The sequence below is a fragment of the Corvus brachyrhynchos genome, unplaced genomic scaffold, assembly GCF_000691975.1.
Source record: "Corvus brachyrhynchos isolate BGI_N302 unplaced genomic scaffold, ASM69197v1 scaffold10, whole genome shotgun sequence".
NCBI lineage: Eukaryota > Metazoa > Chordata > Aves > Passeriformes > Corvidae > Corvus > Corvus brachyrhynchos.
Genome location: NW_008236180.1, coordinates 4,389,308 through 4,414,385, shown reverse-complemented (window position 1 = coordinate 4,414,385; position 25,078 = coordinate 4,389,308). Strand labels below are relative to the sequence as shown.

General features: G+C 48.5%; 1 protein-coding gene across 3 annotated transcripts in view; it reads right to left on the bottom strand.

Annotated features, from left to right (window-relative positions):
• Positions 1-25,078, bottom strand: part of MYT1 (myelin transcription factor 1) — a 42,274-nt gene that overhangs the window by 6,793 nt on the left and 10,403 nt on the right. Inside the window, exons 4-17 of one of the 3 annotated variants that reach the window (XM_017734051.1) lie at positions 23,059-23,121; positions 22,099-22,346; positions 20,322-21,224; positions 19,550-19,684; positions 18,114-18,204; positions 17,508-17,621; positions 15,843-16,057; positions 13,144-13,349; positions 11,963-12,232; positions 11,067-11,221; positions 9,131-9,193; positions 8,850-8,918; positions 4,730-4,792; positions 4,067-4,150 (exon numbers count right to left, since the gene is read on the bottom strand). In XM_017734051.1, coding sequence (XP_017589540.1) covers positions 4,067-4,150; positions 4,730-4,792; positions 8,850-8,918; positions 9,131-9,193; positions 11,067-11,221; positions 11,963-12,232; positions 13,144-13,349; positions 15,843-16,057; positions 17,508-17,621; positions 18,114-18,204; positions 19,550-19,684; positions 20,322-21,224; positions 22,099-22,346; positions 23,059-23,121 — 2,679 coding nt within the window. The remainder of the gene's footprint in view (positions 1-4,066; positions 4,151-4,729; positions 4,793-8,849; positions 8,919-9,130; positions 9,194-11,066; positions 11,222-11,962; positions 12,233-13,143; positions 13,350-15,842; positions 16,058-17,507; positions 17,622-18,113; positions 18,205-19,549; positions 19,685-20,321; positions 21,225-22,098; positions 22,347-23,058; positions 23,122-25,078) is intronic. The other 2 variants (XM_017734061.1, XM_017734056.1) reach the window with 2 other exon arrangements.

Genomic DNA, 25,078 nt, shown 5'->3' with positions numbered 1-25,078 from the left:
TTTGGGTCTCATCTGGAGTTTACAGGGGAGGTACTTGGTTGATGGAAATAGCAGATGGGAAATTAAGAGCTACGAACTGCTCCTTCAAAAAAGCCAAAGAGAATCAAGGAGAATTCTGCGGGAGGGAAGTCTGTGGAGGTCACATCACGTGAAGCAAAAGTAGGTCCCAATGGTGTCAGAAACCAGGTATTTGGTGCCTCACTGGGGACAAAAATGGCAGGTTGGGCTGCCTGACATGGGATCCTGATGTACCCCGAGGCCGACACTCACACTGAACCATCACACACGTACTGCTGGCTCTGCCCGGTGTCGCTGCTGATGAACCCAGACTCATCGCTTATCACCTTCCACTAGCACAGTCAACACAATGTAGGAGCACTGTCTGTGCCCTTGGGGACACAGCCCTCCCCAGGAGCCAGTTCCTGAGCCAGGAGCTGTTCAGGCTGTGCACAAAGAGCTGCAGCCCTGTTCCTGCCAGGAGGGCGTCCGAGGGGTTTCTGAGCCTGCACCCTGTCAGACAGGACAAGTCACTGGGCCATCACTCAGCCTGCAGCCACGGCATGGCCTCGCTTGCCTCCTCCTCCTGGCTCACATCCTGCCTCTGGGGAGATCAACCCACGCTCACAAGGGGATAAAGTGGGATTTATCATCGAGGCAGCACACGAGCCCTGCCACTGCCAGACTTCTGCCTCCTTATTGCCAGTTGAAACACACAGGAACTGTGAGGAGCCTCGTGGAAGCACCAACACAACTTGTGCTGCTGCCAAGCACACGAGTGGCTCTCTAAAAGGCACCTCTTTCCTCCCTCCTCACCTAATGGCATTCTCCCTAAATCCAGCCATCCCACAAGCCCCATGTATCTATCAGGGTTTCTGCTGGGGTTTGCATTTGTTTTAAAAATGCTTGTCAATTATAAATACAGTTAAAAGTTTATTACTCAAGGGAGGTTACTCAAAAATAGGGGAGGTGGAAGGAGGTAAGAAATGACAAAAACAATCTCCATATCCTCAGTTTGGGAGCAATTAGGGACTTTGAGGCTCCCCAGCAAAAACATTCGCGGAGCTGCTCCTGAAAATCGCAAGCTGTGTTTCACCGCAGAAATTATTGCCCTGATTGTTTACATTCCACACAAAAGGGAGATGACAGCAAAGGGGGGGGGCCTACACCCAGCCTTTTCCCAAGATAATTTGAAAAATGCTGATCTCGATTTTAATCAGCTGCAAATGCAGCACAATTCACTTATAATATCCCTGCCAGCAGGATCCTGAGTAAATTCATAACATCATTGCTTTTATATGATCACGAGCAAATTACTGAATCCTCAGGAGGAAAAGGAGAAGGGGGAGAGGGGGGAAGAGCAAGAGAGAAAGAGACAAACCCCAGCATTTCATATGCAGCCATTACGGCCCAGCCATTACATATTTTACACCGTTAATTTAACTTTTATTACACTTTCATTGTTAAAAAATAAACCAGAGCCTTATTCTGCAAAACATCTGTCTTGGACATCTTTTAAATTATTTTTTTTTACAATATTATTATTTAGTGGGAGCACCAGTAGCATTTGATCAATTGGACACCTGTGGGTGCTTCCGCTCTGTGGGCTCGCTGAAGGTTGAGGTGATCTGTTCAATCACGTCTGCAGCAAATTACTTGAAGGATGAACAGCAGAAATAACAGGCACTAAATGACTTTCTCCTCGGTGACGATGTGCAAAACTCGGCCGGGTTCCAAGCGGAGCTCGGTGCAGACGGAGGAAGGATTTAGAGCCAAAGCTCCTTAACGTAAACCCACACCGGGCGCACCTTGCCGTGGGTGGTGGAACAAACACTTCCACAGGCTGGGGAAAGGCACCAGCCAGGGATTGTTGTGCCACGTTGTCTTGCACATCTCAGAGGAGCTTCTCTTCCTCCTGGGTGTACTGGAAGAGGGGGGGTTGGTGCCTGGGCCATGGGATGTTAGGGAATGCCTTCACCTCCTGTTGCCACAGAGACCCTCACAGCCCATCCCACACTTCCTGCACCCATGTCCATGGTCCCACGAGGCCTCTCTGGGGGTGGATGACATTAGGTTTCTAGGAGTCAGAAAATCCTCCAATGCCATTTGGAGCCTGGAATCTAGAGAATCTATGGATGCCCCCCCGCCCGAAGTGTTTAAGGCCAGACTGGATGGGCCTTTGAGAAATCTGCTCTAGTGGAAGGTGTCCCACCCCATGGCAGGGGGTTGGAATGAGGTGAGATTTAAGATCCCTTCCAACCCAAACAATTATATGATTTCTTGCCATTTTATCTTCCCAGTGTTTGCATCTTTAGGGTGGGCTAGGAGAAACCCAACCCCTGGTGAGGATGCTGGTGGGGACCCTCACTCTGCTGTGGCTGTCCTGCCAGCCCATCCCATGCTCCTACACAAGGCCCAGCTGAACCATAACAAAACAGCCACACAAAAACCCCTTTTCTCCCTGCACTGGGAAGTGATTTCTGTGCAGAGAAACCACACTGGGGAAACTGCTTGGCACATTCCTGCCCTGTCCTGCCCTGAATGGGGAAGGCACAAATGAGCAAAACCACAGCTTCCCCAGCTCCACAGGGCACGTGTCCCCGGGGAAACCATGAAGAGGGGTGACCTCCCAGCTGGGGGCTCCAACCATGGTGAGAGCAAAGGTACAACAGCCAGCACTTGCACAACACCAGTCTGCTCCTTGTCCTTTCCTTCCCTGTGTCACTGGTTAATGGCACAGCATTGCAACACCACCAGCAATTCAGTGTATTTGAGCCAAAAGAGGCTTTTTTCCCACAAATTCACAAGTAGGTTGCTTAATTTTTAATAAAGTCTCCTAAATCCTGCTAATTATCACACGGCTCATTTAACTGGGAGGCTTTCCTTCCTGTAGACTGAGGAGGAAGAACAGAGCAGATGGCTCAAATATCATCTTTTTCTGAAAGGTTCTTCCCCCCCAGTGGGCACATCCCGGCTTCCCACAGACCCCACAGGGTTCTTCCACACCCACTGGGTCCTGCTTTGGCTCAGCCTCTGCTCCAGGCCAAAACCTGAGCACATGGAGATATCCACCTCTGATCCTCTGTGAGGGCAAGACCTGCCCTGGGGCTAAAATAAGTAAAAAAAGATCCATTTGGAGACAGTGTGCTGAGCCAACGGGGTTTGAACAGATATGCCAGCACTCAGGGGCAACCAGAAACTCTTGGAGGAGGTTGATAATTTTTTCCATGTTTCTTTTTACCCCCTTCCACCTGCACTTGCTGGGTGAGTGGACAGGCTCCAGAAAGGCTGGAAATGCTCTGAGGTAACAATAAAAAATAGGGTCCTGGAGTCAGTGTTGCCTTTGATGCCCTATAGGTGTGTAAGGAGATATAGATCCAGACCCCACGTGCTGAGCCTGTGATGCTCAGACTTGCTAAAAGTCAGGACAAATGGATTTCACAGCTCGTGAAAACTCCTGAGGTGGACTAAGCGATTTCAAATCTCTATTCCCCGCAGGAATAAACCCCCTGGGATGTTTTGAAAACTTCAGCCTGAGGCAGCAGAGAAAGGTTTTTTCAGTTCACTTCAAATATTCTGCCCTGGCAAAGACTCTACAAAACACAGTTTATTCAGGGTTACCAGGTCCTGACCCAGCTCAGAGCTGGGTAGTTTCTATTTCTGTGTTCCTGGCACACTGTAAGCCAGTCCATCAGCCCTTGCCTGCCCATTGCTTCCCCAAAACCTGCAATGTTTGGCTTGACGTGGGGTTTTACCCTCATTTACAACACTGGTGTGATTTTTCTGGAATTATATAAAGTACAGCTAGCAGAGAGGGCCCTACCAGCCTACCTTTCACATCTGCCGGAACAAATAAGAAAAAATAGAGCATTACCCCACCACCACCCAATTTTTCCATCAAATCTCAGAACTGCAACACCAAAACACAGCAAAGAGCTTCAGTAGAGGATGCTCAAAGCAGCGTGACTGAGGAGGGATGTGGGGTGGGTGCTGATCCCCCACGTAAATCTGTGTGAGGCAAAGGGGATGGAGTGACAAGCTTTGTTCAGGAGTTATTTTCCAGACTTACTTCATCAGCTCTGGGTCTTCTTTATCATCCTTTGTCGGGGTAATCTTGATCCCACTTTTCTTGGCACGAGGGCAGCCTGACAGACTGTGGTTAAAAAGAGAAGAAAGGCCTGTCTCACTGGCAGAATCCCTGCATTTGCTATTCCCCCGCTTCAGTCATCTTTCCCTTGAATTTGGCACAGTGTTTTTGATCTCTCTCGTTTTGCAGCTTCACATCACGAGGAGAAGTCAGAAGGAAAAAAAAATAGTAAAAAATTGAGGGAGATGGACAGTAATTAATGGTGTCTAGATAAGAAGATATCTGCTAACAGCCTGCAATGTTTAATGGAATTGTTGGAACAGAAGGCTCAGATCTCTGCTATTAATGTTCTAAAGCGATAATAGAAGTCATAAATAGGTAGCAATATTAACAGGAACATTGCATCAGCTAAAATCTGACCCTTTGTCTTTTATTCTGTTGAAAGGAGCTTCTAATCAGATGCTGGAAACATCAGAAAAAAAAAGAGAAGTCAGATTAAAGAGATGAAAATAGGCTTCAGTTGTCAGTAACATTAATGTTTTATTCAGAACTTTACAACTCTGCCCACTGCAGGGAAAAAAAAAAAAAAGGAAAGAAAGCAACACAGAAAGAGGGAGAGAGAAAATAATTTAAGGGAGATCTTACCTTCTATGCGATGCATAATTTCCTGTTATGTGACCAGAGCCATCACAACCAGGAGTAGGGCACCTGCGGAGGCAAGGGAGGCTCGGATTAGCCTGGGGATGTGAGCAGGGGATTGACACTCTGTGACAGCTCTTTTCAAAGAGAAATCTGGGCACTGTCAACACAGGAGCAGGCTTTTCCTTCCTGCGCCTTCTGCCTCTGTAAGGACAAGATTTGGTCTGTAATATCCGTGGTACGGAAGTCAGTGCATCACTGCGTGATGTGGCGTTGGAGAGGAACATCTGTGGAATGTTGGGAGCACAGTGAGTGGCTGCTTTCCCATGAGGGACTCAGGTCCCAGCCTGTGTCCCCAGTGTTGTGAAGGGGACAGCTCAGGAGCAGATAATGAGCTAAAAAATCCCTCCAGGACAATGTTTGTCATCTTGAGGAAGCCATAAGGAGACAGCAGGGGCCATCCAGGGCCAGCAGGATGGACCCAAGCAGAGACAAGAAACCAGAAAAACACCCTACAGATCTGGACAGCAGGGCCCCATGGCCACCACCAAGAAGAGGCCCAGCAGAAGGTCTTGGCTCAGTTCCAGGTGACTTTGGGGGCATAATCTCAGTGAGGGCAAATGGGCAGCCCATGGCAGAAGGGTCCTCAGAGTGCAAAACTGGCTGGTGCTTTTGAGGGAAAATGATGAAGGAAGAGGTGGGAAAAGGTTAGGTTATCCCTGGGTCCTGTCCTTCCACAACACCATGGGCAGGCGACAGAGGGTCAGCAGGGGGACAGCCCGTGAGGGGCTTCGGCTGGGGATCACTGGGTCACCACACAGGTGCACCAGCAGCTTTTGGTGCAGAATCTGCCCCTCAGTCCTCAGCCACTGCGTTACAAAGTGACCTTTGAAGGTGCGTCCGTGGCCGTGGGGTTCCAGGTGAGCATCCAGCAAAGGCTCGAGAACGCTTCTGTGATCACCCAAACCTGCACAAAGGCTGGTGGGGGCTGCGAGCCCACCCAGCGGCACAAAGATAATGGTCCGAGTTAAGCACCACATCATTAAGGGCTCAGAGAGGGAACGGCGAGGGGATGTGAAGTACCACGAGCACAAAGATCTGTTCCCAATGCTGTAGGTGACGCGGCAGACATAAAAGTTGTCATGGGGACAAGGAAGAGAGGCGAGGAGTGTTTGCAGAGGATGTGCACGCCAGCCTGCCAATTAGCCAGGGCTTTTTGAGTCAAGTGATTAGGGCCGGGGGAGGGGGTGTGGGGAGGAAATCCACGATGCTCAGCTGCTCCTTCCGAGCAGAGCGAGCAAGGCTCAGGGCACATCCGCGAGCTTGCAGAGCACCCGGTCTCCTCTTCCTCCATCCCTATTTTTAAAGCTACCGGTGCCTGGTTGCGATGACTGGTTGGTACCTGCAGCAGGACAGGGGTCGGTGTCCCTCAGACATGCCAGTGAAATGATGGGCAACGTGGTGGTGCACGGGCAGCCCCTGGTGTCAGTGCCCTTGGGAAGGCAAGATGCTTTCCCAAAGGTTGGACAGGGCTCTGAGCAGCCTGAGGTAGCTGAAGGTGTCCCTGCTCACTTGCAGGGGATCGGACTCGATGGCCTTTAAGGTCCCTTCCAACCCAAACTATTCTGTGATTCTATGCTGGTGCTCTGGCCCCGAGAGTCAGTGGAGCAATGGTTTCCACAGGTGACTTTAGTTTGCCAGCTTGGAAAACAGCTTTTTTAAAGTCTTCTTTTTTTGTTCAGAAAATATCAAAACTCTCCTCTTTGCAGCATCTCTGAGGGAGACTTTGGCATTTGCAGGTCTCTGAATAATCTCCACTGGTAAAAAAAATTGGTACCTCACCTTGGGTAGGAGAGCAAGAACATATCCTGGACTCACAGGGGTAACAGGGAGGCTCAGAGCCAGGAAAACATAAGTGCGCATAGGTCTGATGCAGTAAGAGCAGGGACACATCCAGCAGGACCTCAATGAGGGTGCAAATTCTTCAACTCATTCAGAAATTACAGGTTTGGGAGATGACTGTGGTATTTCCCAGCTCTACACTGTTACAGTAGAAAGCAAAACTATTTCTCTGTTGTTCTATCTTCAGGGTGGGAGGAAATTATGAAAACATTAACACAGAACACTTTCTTCCTTTCAGGACTTTTAAAGAGGAGAGAGAAGTAATTTGATTTTTATTTTTAATTATCTGGAGACAAATCATACCAACAGAGACCTTTTATTGCATGTTCCAGCCTGGAGCTATTTTTTTTATATCAGCGATATTAACCCCTGAAATAGAATTTATAATAGAAACACTGACATGGTCTTATCTGGAGTTGTGAAAAGCTATGACTGTGCAATCAATAATATCTCAAAATCCCTTCCTTCTTCCTCTGCTCCCATCCTCACCAGGACATAGGAAAAAGTAGTATTTGTGGAAATAATATTAACAAGCCTTTTTTGGGCCAGAAGTCTCCCATTTTCCACAGTATTTTGATAAAAACCACTGACATTGTATGCCAGAGGGGAACAGGGGATGCTGCACAGCAAGGCCGGACACGATGCTTGGTCTCAGGGATGAGCCTGTTTGCTTCTTGTCTGGCCCTTGCTGGAAGTGGCCACTGCTCCTGAGAGCTTTTGATATCTTTAACACTAATTGTTTGATCACTTGGCTATTCTTTCAAGCTGTTGGAGAAACACCAGTTCAGCAAAGCTCTCTTAAGAGGTCCTTTCAAAACGTGTATCGTCTATGGTGTGTGATTAAGTGTACTTAGCACTAATCACAGCAGCCCTTGCCATCCACCAGCATATTCTATTAATATCAACTAATCCTGCCACCTCTTCCACCTCTGTGATAAGGAGCAGGTTAACAAACACTTTTCCTGGCACCAGCTCCACATTGGTGGTGGGGCACAGAGGAGTCCAGGCGCCACCACAGAGGGATTTGGGACTTTTCCAATGACCTTAGTGAGCAGTTGGGATCCCACTGACTCACCTACAGCTCCAGAAATCCCTGGTTGCACACAGGACACAGCACATTTGGATTTTTTAAGCCTGTGCAATGTGAAGCCCTTCATGAGGTTTAACTCTCAGTGGAGGCTCCTCAGCTGTAGTTATGGTATCTAATTCGTAACTAATGTGTCTAAATGATCCAAAACCTGGATTCAGCAAAGTGGGGAACTCAGAGGAGACTCAGCCTGCAAGGATAGTCTGGGCCCACGAAAGTGATGATGAAAAAAATTCACAATGAGCTTTACCCCAGAGATGCAGATTCGGTAGAGAGGGTTGGGGTCTCCCCAGTGTCCCAAGTAAATACAATTTCACCTTTCTTTAGGGAAGGCACCCTAAGAGAGCATTTGGGAGAGCCACCTGTGAAGAATAAGCTCCTACTGAAAAGGAGGAGTTTGGAGGAGACAGCAGCAAAGCTGAATACAGGATTTAGAGGAAGATTCCTGAATGAAAATGTCAAAACCAGGTTCCTCCCCTCAGGAGCAGCAATGGAAATGGGGAAGTTTGAATTTCCATGAGCCCTTGCCCACTGGCTCAGGATCTGGCCTCACCATGCTTTTGCTTTTCATTCCCCCACAAACCATGGAAATGAAGAGGAACCTCTCTTACTGCATCCCGAACAGCCCTTAAAATGTAGCATTAAAAATAGCACCCCAGGTTCTCCAAAAGAGCTGGCTTGGCTGTGTGCTGGTGGTGACTTCCCAGCTGTGTCTCTAGCCAAAAATAAATCCAGGCTTTGGATTATTTGAGATGGACAAAAATGTTAAATGAAAAGGGTTATGGCCCAAACTAGGCAACAAGAGCTTGGGAAAAGATGCCAAGTGGCAAAGAAAATAACATGTCTACAGTGCCCAGAGGAAAGCTGCCAGGTGTCCAGGTTATTTCCAATCATTGCCATCAGCCCCCTCCCCAAAATTATCCTTTCTCTATGCCATTGCCTCTTCAATGCAGCATCTGGAAGCTGGACTCCACCAGAGCTCCTCGGAGGCAGGTTTTGATCAGCTCTTTGAAAGGAGAAGGGAGGGGATGGAAAAGCAAAAGCAGAGCAAGAAGTGTGGGGGCAGGAAGGGAGAAGAGAGAAAAAAAGGGTGGAAATAAAGAAAAAAAAGGAGTTCCAAGTTGAGCGCAAACATACTTGAGGTCAGCAGAGTGGGCAGCCATGAGGTTTCTGAGGCTCTTGTCAGCAAGAGGACAACCAGAAAGGCTGAAAGAGAAGAGATGGAATATTTGGAAAAGCAAAAAAAAAAAAAAAAAAAAAGAAAAAGGAAAAAGAAAAAGGGCTGGGGCATGGGGAGGGAGAGGGGCAACAGAAGGGGGGAGGAAACAGAACCAAACTATCCACATGGTCACAAACTATACCAAAAGAAAAAAAAAGTTGTCTTTAGAGTTCAAACCATGAAAAGCATGTCGACCCACCTGCGGTGAGAGGCATAGTTCCCCGTTATGTGTCCGCTGCCATCACAGCCTGGGGTTGGGCAACTGGGCAACAACAAAAACAAAGAGCATAAGTGTGGGAAAGGAATTGATTCCCCGAGACCCACGGGTGGGCAAAACCAGCAGAGCCCCCTCAGGGTCTGTCTGGGGGGGTCTTAGTCCAGCCCTGCTGCCTGACTCCTTACACCAGTCCCATCCATCAGACCTTGTGTGTTTCTGTTTGCATGAATATAAACCATCTGTTTCCCTTTCAGCTCCCCTTCCTCCCCTTTTACTTCTAAAAGACCATAAGGGTCCTAAAAACACATTTTGAAAAAAAAAAATTGAGAAAAATTGTGTCAAAGGCAAAGAAAGTGTTTAAAAGTGTTTAAAAGGGAGGGTTGGGTGGCAGTGGGGGGGCTGCTGCCAGGTTGGGTGAGTCCTGCAATACTGAAGCTCTGGCCGCAGGAATCATCTTGTTCAGATTTCATATCTGAATGAGGTCCTTCAGATTTCAGCTTCCTGAAATGATTTTTTTTTGTTGTTCCTCCCAACCCTTACAGCTGCAAAGAAAAGCTTGCAAACACTGTTTGCTGCAGAAAGGGAATGACAGTAACCTCTGGCTGTGCCTGGGGGTGATGGGAAGATACAGGTGAGGAGCACCTGCCTGGAAGTGGCCCAAGAACTGCACCCAGACACAGAGCATCAGACACAGCAGGCGAGTCTGCTCCTGAGTTAACTACAGCTAATTCATTACAGCCCTTGGGCCAGAGAGGAACAAGGATATTAAACGGGGAGGGAAGGCTCAGGGCTGCCCACTACACCATTTATTTATTCCAGGGCTGTTTCTATTTAGGAAATTTCTCTACCATCACAATAAAATTAAAGCACAGGAGGACTTCAGGGCTCTACCTCAGAAATTGCTGTTCACATCACTGGTGGGTTTTAAAAAACCCTTTACAGCTTTGTGTAGGGCAGCTGGTCTGAGCTTTGCTCATTTAGGGAAGATGCTGCTGCTGCTCTGCCCCCACAGATCTCCTCCCTGCCTGGCTGCTCCCTCAGCCTCCTGCCTGCAGATGAGGGGTGATTTGGATGAGATCGGCAAAACGGTGCCCACCGGCTCTCCCTGCGTAATGTGTGGGAGGGTCAGATGCACAGGAAAGGAGCCAGGAACAGCTGGGATGCCTGGAAACCTCCCCATCACTACCTCCAGGCTGATCCCAACATGCTGTTAGACCAGAGCCAGGCCCAAGCTGCCGTGTTTGGCTCAAACTCTTAAACATGAACCATTCCTGTGGGAATCAGTGTGGATGCAGAGCCATACTCCATCTGATAGGGCAGATGTGGGTCTGTACTTCCAGCCACACAACGGACAGACAGATGTGAGCTGGGTCAAGGTCTCTCTCCAGTGCAAAATGCAACACAACAGCAAACTTGCTGCAGCTTCAGGTCCCACTTTGTGACCCTGCAGTATCACAATGCTGGGACCCATTGCTCTAAGCCAACAAATCCTGTCTTCTTGTGTTCAACACCCCATTCAAGAAGGTGCTGAGGTCCCTTGGGTGATCTTGGCTGTGCAGCACCAGCCAGTGTCCCAAACAATCAGGACATTGGGTAGGCACCATCACTGTGCCAGAAACACTCTTGCTGGAAAACATCAGGAAAAACTGGCCCTGAAAGGAGTTTCCCACAACCCTGTCCATGAATCCCAAGAGCACCAAGCTCTCAGGTTGCCTTCATCACTGCAAACTAAGGCCACATAGGAACATACTTTGCCTCATTGATCAGCAGTTGTAGGAGGATGAGTAAGATCAATCACAGTAAGAAGGGGAATTACAGTTCTTATTTTTAAAATGCGTTTATTAATTTTGTTTCCTAGCATCCTGGCTAAGTACCTATTAATAGATTTTGGAGGAAGAGACTAGAAGGCAGGACTCACGTGAGCAGCTCTTTCTTGATGTCCTTTGAGAGGAATTTCAGCTTGAAGTTGGTTAAAGTAACTTCACCTGGGTATTTTCTCTCTTCAAAGTTCTCCTCTGACACTTCTTGCTCATCAGCTTCCGAGGAGGCAAAAGAGTGAGCAGCAGGCTCTGACTGCAAGGAAAGGGGCAGAGTTGTGGTGGGGTCACTGCTGCTGAGCTGTGGTGGGAAAGGATCCCAAGTTCATCCCAGCTGAGGGTTAGTGCACCATTGCCAACATTCCTGAGCCCCCTGCAAGCACCTCACAATACCCAACCCAGAGATCCAACAGCCTGTAATTTCCTGGGGTTTTAGTAGAAATGGGTAAAACATGTCTGTACAGGGATTTACACGTGGCTTTCCCAAGGTCTTGAAGGGATGAAGCTCTGTGCAATCCCCTCACACTATTCCTCAACAGCCTCCCCATGGGCAGAGGCAGGTGATGCTCCCAGAGCCGGGCACCTCAGCCCAGCTGGGGGGTCATGGCTGGGTTCCCCGCCTGCAGGGTTAATGTCAGTGCCATGCAGGGCTGTAGCTGCTAATGGCAGATATAAATCATCCCAGGAAACATCACCAGGAGCAACACTGCTGCAAGAGAGCTGACAGGATTTACAACAAAGAAAGCCTTGCAGACACAGGGCAAGGGAAGTGGTGGGTTCTTCCTTCGCAAGGGCATCCCAACAGATCCAAGAGCAATTGCTTCCTGCCTGGTTTGCCCTGGCTGATACCTGATAGGACTGTCAAAGCTAGGAGTATTTCTTTCCTTGGCTCAAAGGACAAACTGGGGGTTCTGTGGGAAATTGGACAACTCTGCAGGCAAACATGGCATTCAACATCCCATGAGTTGTTATTCAAGCATCAAGAGCCACTGCTCACCTCCTCTGGCTCCTCTTCCCGCTGACGGTTTGGTTTAGTGTAGTCAATGGGCCCATCCCATTCATCCTGGCGGGAGGTCTGGCTGGACTGGGGGGAGGTCATGGTGCTGCTCGTGGCACTGGTGCTGTTTTGGCGCTGGGACACATCTGGGGACTTCATGCTGGGACTACTGCTGCAGCTGCTGCTGCTGGGGAAGGTGCTCTCCCGTTTGCGGTGTTTGTTCATACTCAAGTCCAGAGTCCCGTTTTCATCCACCTCAATGTCCATGGACTGAAAAGTTGGAAACAAACCCAATGTTAGCAGCTGCCAGAAATTCCCCATGGAAGTCTTGCCCCTGTTTGTCTTCTGCAGTGCAGCAGGCAGGTTTTCATGTTGCATCCTCTCCACAGTCAGGTAGGAGGAACTGAATAACAAGGGTTGCTCTTCCTAAATATTTCAGGAACATGTCATGCAAAGGCACGCCTCTACTACCAGCAGTGTGGCATTTTGACTCAGTTGATTGAACACAGGCATCTAGTGCCACTTAGGATGCCTCATGGCACCCAAAACATCTGCCCAAGGTTGGGAGTGCTCCGTGGGACTTCTGGAGAACCTGTGTTCCTCTGAAAAATAGGTGGAGGTCAGACTGGACGAAACTGGGGAATCTTAAATGGCATCAGATACAGATCAGGGAACAACTGAAACCAGCTCTGAGAATCATAGAATTACAGAATTGTTTGGGTTGGAAAAGCCCTCTGAGATCATGAAGTCTAAACATTCACCCACAGCATTGCCAAGCCTGTCACTAAACCATGTCCCCAGGTGCCACATACACATGTCCTTCAAATCCCTCCAGGGATGGTGACTCCACCACTGCCCTGGACAGCCAGTTCCAGGGCTTGACCATCATCATAAATCATAAACTTTTCCTAATATCCAATCTCAGCCCGAGACTTGGCTTGGGATTGATGCTCATCTCACGTGGCTAATTTGAACCACGAGGCACCTCCACATCACCCTAAGAGCTGAGATTCTCTCCTCCAAACCCAAAGCGGGAAGCCAAAGGGGGATTTTGTACGAGTGCCTGCATTCCTTCTATATTTAAAAAAACAAAATGAAAGGAAGGGTAAACCAAGATATTTCTCCCATCCCAAACTTCAAGCCTGGCCCCTGGGCAGTAGTGCCTGGGCACATTCACCCACCTTGCTGGGGGCCTCTTGCTGCTTGGTGCTGAGATTCTCGGGCATCTCCCAGCAGCGGGTGGAGAGGTTGAGGATGGCGGTGGCCGCCATGTGCGCAGCCTCAGCGTCATGGGAGTAGTCAAAGCCTGTGGAGGAAGATGAAGTGCTCTTCACGTAACTGCTGGAGGGGCTGTGGCTGGGGGAAGAGGCCTTTGGAAAAGGTTTGGCTGGAATAAAAAGAGAAGGAACAACACAAGGCTAATGTATAAGCGGCATGAGCAGCAGGGAAAGGTTAAGTCAGTGTGACACGGTTAATGTATGCACAGTTCCTGGGGTTATTCCCCACCCAAGGGCTGGTTTGTTGCCTGGGACGTGCAACAGGAGCAGTGCTGGCTGCAGCTTGTGCTTGGTGTGAAAGGTTAATTCATTAACTGACTCTGCCATCAATACCCAAAACACAAGTGCTTCTCTTCATTAGAGCTGCTCCTTCAGTGGAAGCAGTTAAAGGAGAAAGCTTAGAGAAGCTTGCTGGCTCTTTTTTTATTCTTCTCTTTCTTTCCATAATTTATCTGCAGGGCTGCCTTACAGGGAGATTTCTAGTAGCATGTTTGGAAACTTAAAATTTATAAAATTACATTAATAGAAAAAACGTGGTCATAAAATATGAGCTTCCAAGGATGACACTGGTGAAATATGGATTTTCTGACAGCTGACATATCATTTAAATATGTCAGAGTAACAGGATTTATTACACAGCTGCGCACTGCTCCCGTATGTCACAGCAGCAGCAGTGCCAGCCTGGAAATGCAATTTTTCTTCATACCCTGTGAAATGAAAGGTTTTCTCAGGGTGGATGCACAATAAAACTTTCCCTAATAATAACTAATAATTCCCTGTTAATAAAACTTGAAGCTGGTCCCATTTAGAGGCCCTCAGTATTTTCAGTGGGTGCAAACAGGACATCATTTGATTTAGAACAGCCCCAGGATTGTATTCTGAATGAATTATCGAAACCTTTGAATTCTTAATTCATTCCACCATGCTCTTTCTGGGGGAAACCATCTCCCCTTTAGTGGGAGGCTCACCCAGGGAAACTCATAAGCTTCAGCCTGATCATGGCAAAGCAAAGCCAACCTCAGCTGATGCAGCCGCAAAGTGATTTCATTATTCCCATTACAAACTTGTAATATAAGACACTATAAAATACTAATCTTCCCCAGCACTGCTTTCTTCCTCGTTGCGTGTGTGTATAATGCATATTGACATTAATGGGAGTTATGCACACACATGCGGGGGAATATAAATCCCTCTGGATGAAGATCTCTTTAAAATAAGTTCTCAGCGAAAGGAGCAGATTTCCCTGCTATGATTGGCGATCATATTCATCTTGTCGCTTCGATTAACTCATTGGAGGTTTGGCCACATGGTTATTCTTGTGTCTGGCTGCTTGTTTTCCTGTCCAGTTTAATCCATGTCTTCGAGGCGGGGTGCAAGTATCCGCCAACCCAACCTGACAATATCCAGGATCGGGAGATGCCAATTTCAATTTCACACCGTAGGCTCAGCGATGCTTTTCCATCTCATAAGTATTTCTATCACTAATAGACTCGCAATCAGCAAATTAGTGAAATAAGTGATGAGAAAAAATAGAAAGGATTATCCTAGTGGGTCTGCTGGAATTATTTTTGTCAGTACAATTACCCTGAAAATTCTTTGCTAATATTGCAAATAACACAATCTATTCAGTGAGAGAATCACTTGTACTGGGAAACAAATTACTTTTCCATCAGCCCTAACCCAGGATGACAGTGGCAGTTGTGCTCTCTGGCCTCCATCCAATTTCATTGTCTGATCCTGTACAGATTTAGTACTGTAATAAAGGGCGCTCCCATTGTAGTGCAACAACCGGGATGCTTTCAAGTACGAGCACTTTTTTAGAGAGCAGCTGCATCAGGATTAAACAGGATTGTGGAAGTGGGATTAGCCAGACAGAAAGCCCTCTTGAGGCTGCTGACTTCTACAGACTGGGCTCCTAAATAATTTTTTTACCCCCTCAGAAAAATGTCTTGAGGTGCACAGTTGGCATCAAATAACACGTTTGCATGGGCTGTGTCCCCATGCAGTGTCCCTCTTGCCCCTGGTAGCCTGGCCCCTCAGAGTTTATTCATTTTCACCCAGAGTTATAACCAGTGCAAGGTCCTCAGAACAGAGCAGAGATGGGTGGCTACGACAGGGAAGAGCTGGAAGATAGAGGTGGGTGATCGATAGGTAGAGCTGGAGAGCAGAGCACAGCAGGGAAGACAAATGGGGGGAGTGGGTCATATATAAGATGGAAGAGAAGAAAACTGTAATCCATTTAGCCAGATGAGGAAAGCCAGATCAATAGATATGAGCTGCAAAGCAACGGGGACCAACTGAGGACAGCTGTGTAACTTATCCCACCTCGAGACATCACTCAGATTAGTGTTCCCACCACAGTTCTTCCCAAAGCTGAAGTCAAAGAGACTCTCCTCCAAACAAAGCTTTCCCAGCAGCCACGGACTCCCCTCACCATCAAAGGTGCCCACCTTGGGACCCATCTCCCCCTCCCCATCCCAGGAGGGTCCAGCAGCTCAGACCCAAGACTCTCCCATCACCCCAAAGCCACGATCCCAAGAGCCTCACAACACCGAGAAAGGCAGAAAATGCAAAAACCGAGTCCACCTCTGCTCCCAACTTACATTTAAAGGCTTTAGGTGAGGTTTCGCTAGTCTGAATCTTTGGGGCAAGCATGCGTTTGCCAAAAACCTGAGCATCAAAACTTGCATAATCGAAGGTGACCTTGGAGTACTTCTCCAGCTCCTTGGCCAGGTTGGCCCGGGGGGTTGCTGGGACCATGTTGGGCCGGTAGCTTCCATACTGAGGGATCTCCAGTTGCTTCACAAAGCACATAGGCCTGAGGATGAAACAATGAACAGCAATTATTTCTCTTTTCCTTGACAAGGTGACTGTTGAGAGGGGACCAGACACGATGGGGGTGCAGCTGCACCTTGTTCCTGAGGGCTTACTGGGGACAAGGAGGCAGTGACAGCCCTTTTGCTCTCCCTCAGTGAGTCTGCATCTGGTTTGGATCTCTCAGACTCCAGTTTTATTTTTTCTATCATTTTTTACCTTCTTTTCTTTTTTCCTCTTTTTAAGCAAAACACCGAGGTGTCAGCCTCATCCAACACAATGTTCTTGCAGGCTGTCATGGTGTGGCAGCATTTTCCAGAAGAGAACAAGCTTGGGCATCACTCCCTCACGGGACCCATGACACAGGGTGGCACAGAAAGGCCTGAGGACCCCAGTTCAGCTCGGCCCCTGCTGCAGGTTCATTGCAGGGGCGCCAGGGCCTCTCCCCTGCCTGCAGCCCCTCCTAGAGACTGGCTGCTGCAGGGCTGCCTATCATGAATCAATTTGTCTTGCATATAAATTGTATATAAATGGCCTATTGTTATTCTCCTTCCCGTGACCTCTTTCCACCAGAGAGTCCTCGGAGCGGGAGCTCCTTGGAGCATGGACCGTCCTCGTGATGCGCTCAGAGCGCTCTGTGCCGGGCGCGAGCTCCGCTGCAAATAAATAAGTAATCGCCCTAAATGGCCTTTCCAAAGTAGCAAGAGCTAGAGCACCAGGGTGCTCAGCAGTCCTGGTGAGCAAATAAATAAATGAATCAGAGCTCGATGCCTTTGTGGGAGGGCTGCTCGGGGCTCGTACTGTGGTTTTTATCTTGCTCCCATTGCAAAATAACCAACCATATTCCAATCCATCTGTAGCCTCATGAATCACATCAGCTACGGAAGCCAGCATCTATCAGGGACATCCTTAATGGGAGACAGCCCTTTCTCCCAGGAAGAGAGAGACAGGCAAAGTATCAAAATTAATGTGACTGGTTTGGAAACAAGAGGCAGGTTCCTCTCCTCTGAAACATGCAGGCTAAGGAAGAAAAGCAGGTGGACTTTAATGCACAACTGCCATGGAGTGATCTGTGTGTAGCCTAAATCTCCTCCTCATCTCCCTCCCTGAGCCCACCCTATTTATAATGCTGATATAATAACCAGCCCTTGCTGGCAGTTTGTGCTGTGGAGCAATCGGCACAAGTGCCTTCTGCTGCACTGCTAAAACCCTTTGGCCTGTAGCCTCAGCATTAATTGATGCTACAGAAGCAATTCATTGTCCTCAATGCTCTCCCTGGGATCATCAATTAAATACCTCCCCACCTTGGCGAGACCTATGATCATAACAACAGGGCTCAGCAGTACCAAGATACAGCTGGAGGGAGCCGTGGCAGCTGTTCCTGTGAGTGTGGCAGGGTGGGAAGGGCTGGGGCAGTGTGGGGACGTAGAGTTGAGCCTTCCTGTCCCCCTTACCTGAGTATCCGGTCAGAATTGGAGCTGGTCTTCGCAGGATCACCAGATTGGGTCTGTTGCTTTTCATGTGATTTGGCTAATTTTTCAGCAGCAGCAATGGGGCACCCAGATAAACTGTGGGAGTTGGTTGGGGGTTTTTTTGAAGGAGAAAAAAAGAGAGAGGGAAACCAAGCATGAGGAATGAGCACAGAAGCCTTCATTTCAGGGACCTAAACTGCACCGAGCCCGTGAGAAAAGTGTTTGCTTCCTCCACACTGAATGAGTAATAAGACAAACTCACCTTGCACCTCATCAAGATAGAATCACAGAGCCATGGATTAGGGAATGGTTTGGGTTGGAAAGGACCTTAAAGCTCATCTCGTTCCAACCCCCCTGCCATGAACAGGGACACCTTCCCCTATCCCAGGTCGCTCCAAGCCCCATCCAACCTGGCCTTGGACACTTCCAGGGATGGGGCAGCCACAGCTTCTCTGGGCACTCTGTGCCAGAGCCTCCCCACCCTCAGAGGGAAGAATTTCTTCCAATCTAGCCCTGTCCTCTGCCAGTTTGAAGCCATTCCCCCTGTCCTGTCCCTGTGCTTGTGTAAGAAGAAGCCAAAGGTGGTACCTCCTGTGCGTGTTGCGGTTGCTGTTGACGTGACCCTGTCCTGTGCACCCGGGCGTGGGGCATTTCAAAACGTTCTCATGCATTGCCAAGACTTCGGAGCGAGAAGGGGAAGAGGAGAAGGGAAGGGAAAGAAAAACAACTTAATAAAAATCAAAGAGAAAGAAAAAAGAGAAAATCATCAAGCCTTGTACGCTGGTTTCCTAGAAATCAGGAAACGTGAAATGCTGTAATTAGAATTTGCAGAGAAAAAATAAGAGATTTACAATGCAGCAGTGCCCAGGTCAGCACTAGATTAGCATCTCTGCACACAGCCTGGGCTTTCTCCTCATTTTCTGATTGCAATCCAGTTTCCCTCATCCAGCCCCTCCTCCCCACCCCTGTTTTGGAACAGGTCTCCCAGTTTCAGGTAGTTTTAAGTGATTGAAGTTGTAGCTCTGCTTTTATCCTTAGGACTGATCTTTGTTTGATTTTTTTTTTATTTTTAATCTTCAGGATTATTGCTTCCTGCAGCGCTGACCTTAAAAGTAAAGCAAATAATTTGATCTGCAAGCTTTTGTTAAGCCCGCAGCTTGTGTTATTTATTTATTAATATTTTTGCTTGCATTCCAGCCTGTGAAGATAGCTGTATTTTCTCCTTGTTTCTTCCAGTTCTGTGTTTATGTCAGGTCTGCAACCTTTGAAATTACTGATAAGGAAGGGCTCCTCTTTATTTTTCGTCTATTATGCCATTATCATAAACATACAACATTGATATTTATGTATCTGTACAGGGAAAGCTATTTAGGGTGCTGGTAGAGAGGTAGAAATAAAATCTCTCTCTGTGCATATGTATATACAAAAATCTGTTATGAGGATGATAAATATTTTCTGTAGAATAGGTGAATCTTGGCATAGCACCTTGGGAATTTTGCAGTGATGAGAGCGCAGGAGACTCAGCAATCCTGCACAATCCTAAATCACTCCTCTCCTTTCCTGCATGGCAACACATCTGGACAGCAAGGAAGAACAATATTCCCTTTTCCCCTACGTAATATCCCAAGTAGGGAAAAATATGCAACTTCTAGTGTAAAGATGGGCACTTCTTAACACACCTCTGGAGGTGGGCAGGCATGATTTTTAAAGCCCCTCTTTGATTTTCAGAGAAGGGATCTAATTCTCCACAGGATGGTGCTAAAAATCCTTTAAGAAGGACAGGACTTCCAAGTAAATCCCCATCACATTTCCTGTGAGTAGCAATAACACTTTGGTGGATAGCAGCACCCAGGATCAACTTGGAAAAGGACCATCCCATGCAAAAACAATGTTATACTCCAAGGAATAACATCAGACTTTTTCTAGGCACTCAGTCATCAAATTCATATCATTTGAGAAATTCCCCCAAGAAAATTAGGCTCCAGCCTAATTGAAGCAGCCCTTGGTATCCACCATGTACTCACTCTCGGGGGGGATCCTGTCTTTGTGCGGACAACCGGAGAGGCTGCGATGGTGAGGGTAAAGTCCCGTGACGTGGCCGGTCCCATCGCAACCAGGAGTTGGACATTTGATTTCTCGCTTCTCGGGTCTTGAAGGATCTAAGGATTGTGGGGAAAGGCAGAGGGAAGCAGGTTAGTGGATTTGGAGGTGAAGAAGTGGAAAGAAGACAAGTGCTGAGGATGCTTCTCACCACTTTTCCAGTCAAGCAGCGAGAAATCTTTGGGTTTGGAGGTTTGTTTTTTTTTTTTTATGGAGGTGGAAGTGTAATACTGAAAGTTTCAAAAATTGAAATCAGCAAAGTGATTTGAGGAACATGGCTCGGAGCATGGAGCCACTCACAGCAACTGAGCAGGCAGCCCAGCTTAGAGCCAGGGGATGCTGGAGCCCCTGCCCTCATGTTTCTGTGGCCAGACTCCTACCACTATTTTAAAAACCACTTGGATTTCAGACCACCCCTTTTGCTCAGGCTGAGATTTTCAAGGTTAACTGACAATTTAGCCAAGTAAATCCTCTTCTCAGAGGGAGAAACCCTTGTGACAGTGTAGAGGACACCATCATTTTGTGCATTCACTGTTGACCTCTAGGATGTCCCCATCTCTCTGGGCATTGAGGATTTGTGGTTAAATTCCACCTGTGGTCTGCGAGCTCCCCCCCATCATCCATTGCTGAGCAGACAAGTTCAGCTCTTCCACCAGGGATGTGAAGGAGGAAGATACACAAATGTTTGTCCCATACCTTTGCCGTAGTAGCTCTTCCGGATGCTGTCCAGCGGTTTGTTCTGTTTGTCCTCCACCTGGAAGTGCTTCACGTGCTCTCCCGGCAGCCGGCTCGGCTCCCGCACGATTTTCACCTGCTCAGCTTTCAGGGCAATGGCTTGTTCCAGCAGCCCCAGGTTCCCCCTGGTCATCATGTCGTACATCTCCGACTCATCGGTCACAGCTGATTTCTGGGAGCGGGCATCGTCATCCTTGTCATCGTCCGACCGGACCTCCACAATGACCGAGTACTCAGGCTTGGGGCTGAACTGCCCTTCACAGTGGCTTTTCTGGGTGTCCTGAGAAGTGTGAGGAGCTTCCTCGCAGATCACTTCAGGAGCCATCTCCTCCTCCTCTTCATCCTCCTCTTCTTCCTCTTCCTCCTCCTCCTCCTCATCCTCTTCCTCTTCTTCCTCCTCATCATCATCCTCCTCCTCCTCCTCCTCCTCATCCTCTTCTTCCGCTTCAGCCTTTTCCAGTTTGCAGGACTCCTCTCCGTTCGCGTCATCTCGGGGCTCTGGACACAACTCACTGCTGCGCTCGCTGGTGACCTCGATGACCTCCTCCGCGTCCTCCGTCTGGATGATGATCTCCTTGTCGCACTCCTCCTCCATGATGATCTCCTTGTCGCACTCCTCCTCCACCAACTCCTCTCCCGCATCCTCATGGACCAAATGCACAACGCTGGATGCCGGCTTGGAGCTCTGCAGCTCCGCTTCGGGCAGCTGCCCTTCGATGGCGAGGGTTTCCTCTGCTATTTGGCCTAAGTTTAGGAGAGAGTTGGCGATTATTTCTTGGTAGCTGCTGTAGTTGGCCTTGCTGGGCCCAGGTGTAGTTGTTGCTGTGTTTTGTCCATAGTGGGTTGATTTCGCTGGGCTTCTCTCTGAAGCAGGGAAAGAATGAATAGAAAGAAAAAGGGAAAAAGAAAGAAAATGTGGAAAAGAACAAAAGAAAAGTGAGGAAATGAGAAAAGGAGGACAAGAAGAAAGGAGTAAAAGAGAAAAAGAGGGGGAAGAGAAAAGGAAGGGGAAGGGAAAAGGAGGGCGAAGAGAAAAGGAGGGGGAAGAGAAAAGGAGGGGGAAGAGAAAAGGAGGCAAAGAAAGTAATTACATAAACTCATAAAATACAACTTTGTTGCACTTAAATTTAATTGAAACTGGAGCCTGGCAGTTCCACCCCTGGAGCTGCCTAATTTATTGAATTTGGGGATGGCAGGTAGAAAGAGGATTTCCACACGGGACTGATCAGATGTACCGTCTTCCCACTGCCTGCCCCATCAACAGATATCTTACACCCCTGCTCCCAGTGCTCCCCCGGCCAGGGCTCCAAACCAGTGAGCAAGGCAGTGTCAGGACCCCAGATGAACATCCACGTCCTTTGCCATGTCCTTTTCCTATCACTCCTCTGCTCTTGGATAGTGGCCAGATCTGTCCAGGGAGAAGGCTCCTGCTGAGCCCGTCACGGCACCGGTGAGGGACCCTGGCCTCCTTCCCTGCCACACAGCAGGCTCCTCTGTGCTTCCCATGGGTCTTTCCCTAGGGAGCATCCCTGATGGAAAAGCTGTCATTTTTGAGACACTGGAGGCACTGTGCCCTCTCAGCTTAACCAGAGCATTGCCATTGTGCTTCTACCCCATGTAATAATTGAGGGACCCATCCTGTACATAATTCAGAGGAGCTATAACTCCTGGCTGTCAACACTTCCTGCCCTTTCTTCATCTGCAGAACACAGCTCTGCAGTCAATAATGATAAAGCACCTTCTGCTGCCTCAGGGCTGCGGGTCTCCTCCTGCTCCATGGCCTCCGCCTCGTCCTCCTCCAGCATCCCCTCTGACTCATCAGAGCCGGACTCCTCCTTGGCCTCGGCCTCCTCGCTGCCATCGCTGTCGACGTTGTAGCCTTCATCCAAGGCCAGTTTGAGCGGATGGGATTTCCTCTTTGACACCAGGTGTTCAGCCTCCGCATCCTGAAGTTTCCTCTTCTTGGCTAGAGGGCAGCTTTGTAAACTGCAGATGGGATCAAGGAGCAGAGAGGAGGCATTGCCCAGTGAGAAAGGCCTGGCTACCTCATCCCAACTGGTTAGGTAAAGGCAAGTGGGACAAATACACAAATACCACCAAAAAAATCATCCAGCACCCCAGATTTTTAGCTAGTTTAACCCCTTGTGACCAGATGTGCTCTTAGACTTTGACTTTGTGCAACTACATCAACTATTTCCTGGAAATCAGCACATGGATGTTGGGATGTGGCATCCCAGGACTAATGTTGGTGACAGGCACCAAGAAACCAGGCATGGGATGCAGAACCAGCCCCTGGGACACGTCCACCAACTGCTCCAATTTCACCATCATGGCATGATGAAAACCCTCAGTTAAGGCTGGCATGGCCTCCAAAGCAGCCAATGTGTTCTCATTTGCCTTCCCCATCCATAGAGACACCAGGCAGACCAAAATCTCCACCCATCAGCAGCTCCCACCAACCCCAGACAGCGGAGTCAGATACTTCTGGCCAAGTTTGGGGTCTGTAGGAAGGCTACTATGAGCCTGGAAAAGCAGATCCCCTCAGGATCCCTTAGGGATGGATGGAGAGCCAGAAACAGGAAGATTTGGGGCAGACAAGTTGGGTTGCTGCTCTGAACCAGACTTTCTCCAGTGAATGCCTGTCTTTGGGTCTGTTGCTCACATTTTTCCATCCCCACTACCTCCAACCCCGCCTCACCTTCTGTGTCTCGCATACTTCCCACGGATATGTCCTGAGCCGTTACAGCCTGGGGTTGGACAGCTTGGGAGGGAAACAAACAACCATCAGGAACTGCAAGAGGACTCAGAGAATTCATTTTTAATTAGGATTGTATTAACTACGGTCAGTTGGACAGGTCCTGTGCCCAAGGAACAAGCCAACTGCAGACAGGAAGGTAATTTCCTTCAAACGGTTCAGTTTGTCTCTTTGAATTCCAAGGGAGGAGGGCAGGAGAACAGCCTTGCAGTTTGATAAAAATTAATGAAATTACTCACCCCATTTAATTAGATGAACGGTTCACTATAGTTTTATGAGTATGTTTAATTAAAGATTTGCATGTGTAAGAGCGAGCTTTTAAAGGCAGACTGCTACTGCACTCTGCCTCCCCGCTGCTACTCTCCAGTTTTCTTTTTCTCAGGAGGAAAACATGGGTTTTTCCCTTATCTGGTGGCTTGTCAGGGACCTGGGGCTCCTCACAGTAAGAAATGTGTGGGTTTTTGGGAAGAGCAGACTGGGACTCTATCAAGGAGGTTTTAGCCAGACACATTAGATGGAGATCACCAGGACTAAAATCCTCAAAACCTCACTTTTGGGGGAATGGATGGGATTTAATTGACTAGATCTCCCAAATCCCTGCAATTTTTTCCTGCTGCTCTGCAGAAGAGGATGAGTTAAAGGCTTGCAGGGAGCTCTGAGCCCGCTCACAGCCACTGCCGCCTTCGCTTGAGCATCCCTCGCACGGGACCGTGCACCTCCCCTGCAGGAGTAATTAGTCCCAGCTTCAGGAGCTGTAAGGGCTCCAGATAAGAAGCATTAAAGCAAACATTTTCTGGCAAAACCAGATTATGGCATTGATTATAGGATGCCCAAGTGACTTGCCTGATGTCTGAGGAATTCTGGAGTCGGGTAGGATTAATATCCTCATTTAGCACTGTATCACCCTCAGCCTGGGAAGTTGGAAGTGCTAATGAAATCTCTTGATGACAGTGCAAAGGGAGAAGGCACCGCCAGCCCAGAGGGGATCTGGCCAGCCTGTTATTCTTGGAGTAAAAGACATGGGACAACATTAAACAGTACCAAGTGCCAAGTAAGGCTTTAGGGACTCAGAATTTCTGCTCTCAGCAGAGCTCAGCCCTTGCAGAAAGCTGAGGACACAGAGAGTCTGGCTTCACTAATGGGTGCCGGAGCTTGGGAGCACCAGCGGGTTATTAATGGTTCACCTCCCCAGAATACAAGTCAGATCTTTGTGTTCAAAGAATATAATTCAATCCAGAACCGGGGTAGGACAGGGCTGCTGAGCTGTCAGGAGAGCTGGAATCCTTCCTTCAGGGAGACCAGCTTGCTTTAGGTTAGCAAAGCAAATGCTGAGAGGGCAAATGGTGGCAGCGCATCCCCTAAGGGGACACAGTGCTCTGGGGAGGTGGAAGCTGCACCTCATGGCTCCTCCAGATAAGTCCCCCCTTCCTGCTGTCCCCTTTGCTCCTGACCTGGCTTGAACCCGTGATGCTGAACACCTTCCAACGCCATCTCTTGTGGGATGGCTCCCAGCTCTTCCAGCATTCACACACAGCCCCAGACCCACCATGCCTGGGGTCTGGCCTGGCAGCGCGGTGTCCCTTTTCCAGCAGGACACTCCAGATCACAGAGAACAAGATCTCATCCCACTAATGTGTAATGGGAAGAAGGAGCTTCCTTCTTCGTTGCTTATGATCTAAAAGTCTTTAATTTTAATTGCCCTCAGTCCTGACTGAGGCTGCTCTGTCCCAAGCAGCCCCAGCCACGCTTTCAGTGACTGCACACCAAAAGACAGAGTGGTGTTTATGTCACCAGTGACTTGCCTGAAAAAGGCCTTATTCAATGGCAAACAAGAGCAGCTCTGATGAAGACGTTACAGACTTTTATAAGTTTTCCTGTATCGATTAAAGCTGATTACCCATCACCCCATTTTAGATGTGGTTAAATGAAGCCTGCAGTAAAAAGTATGTAGGAAAGAGCCAAG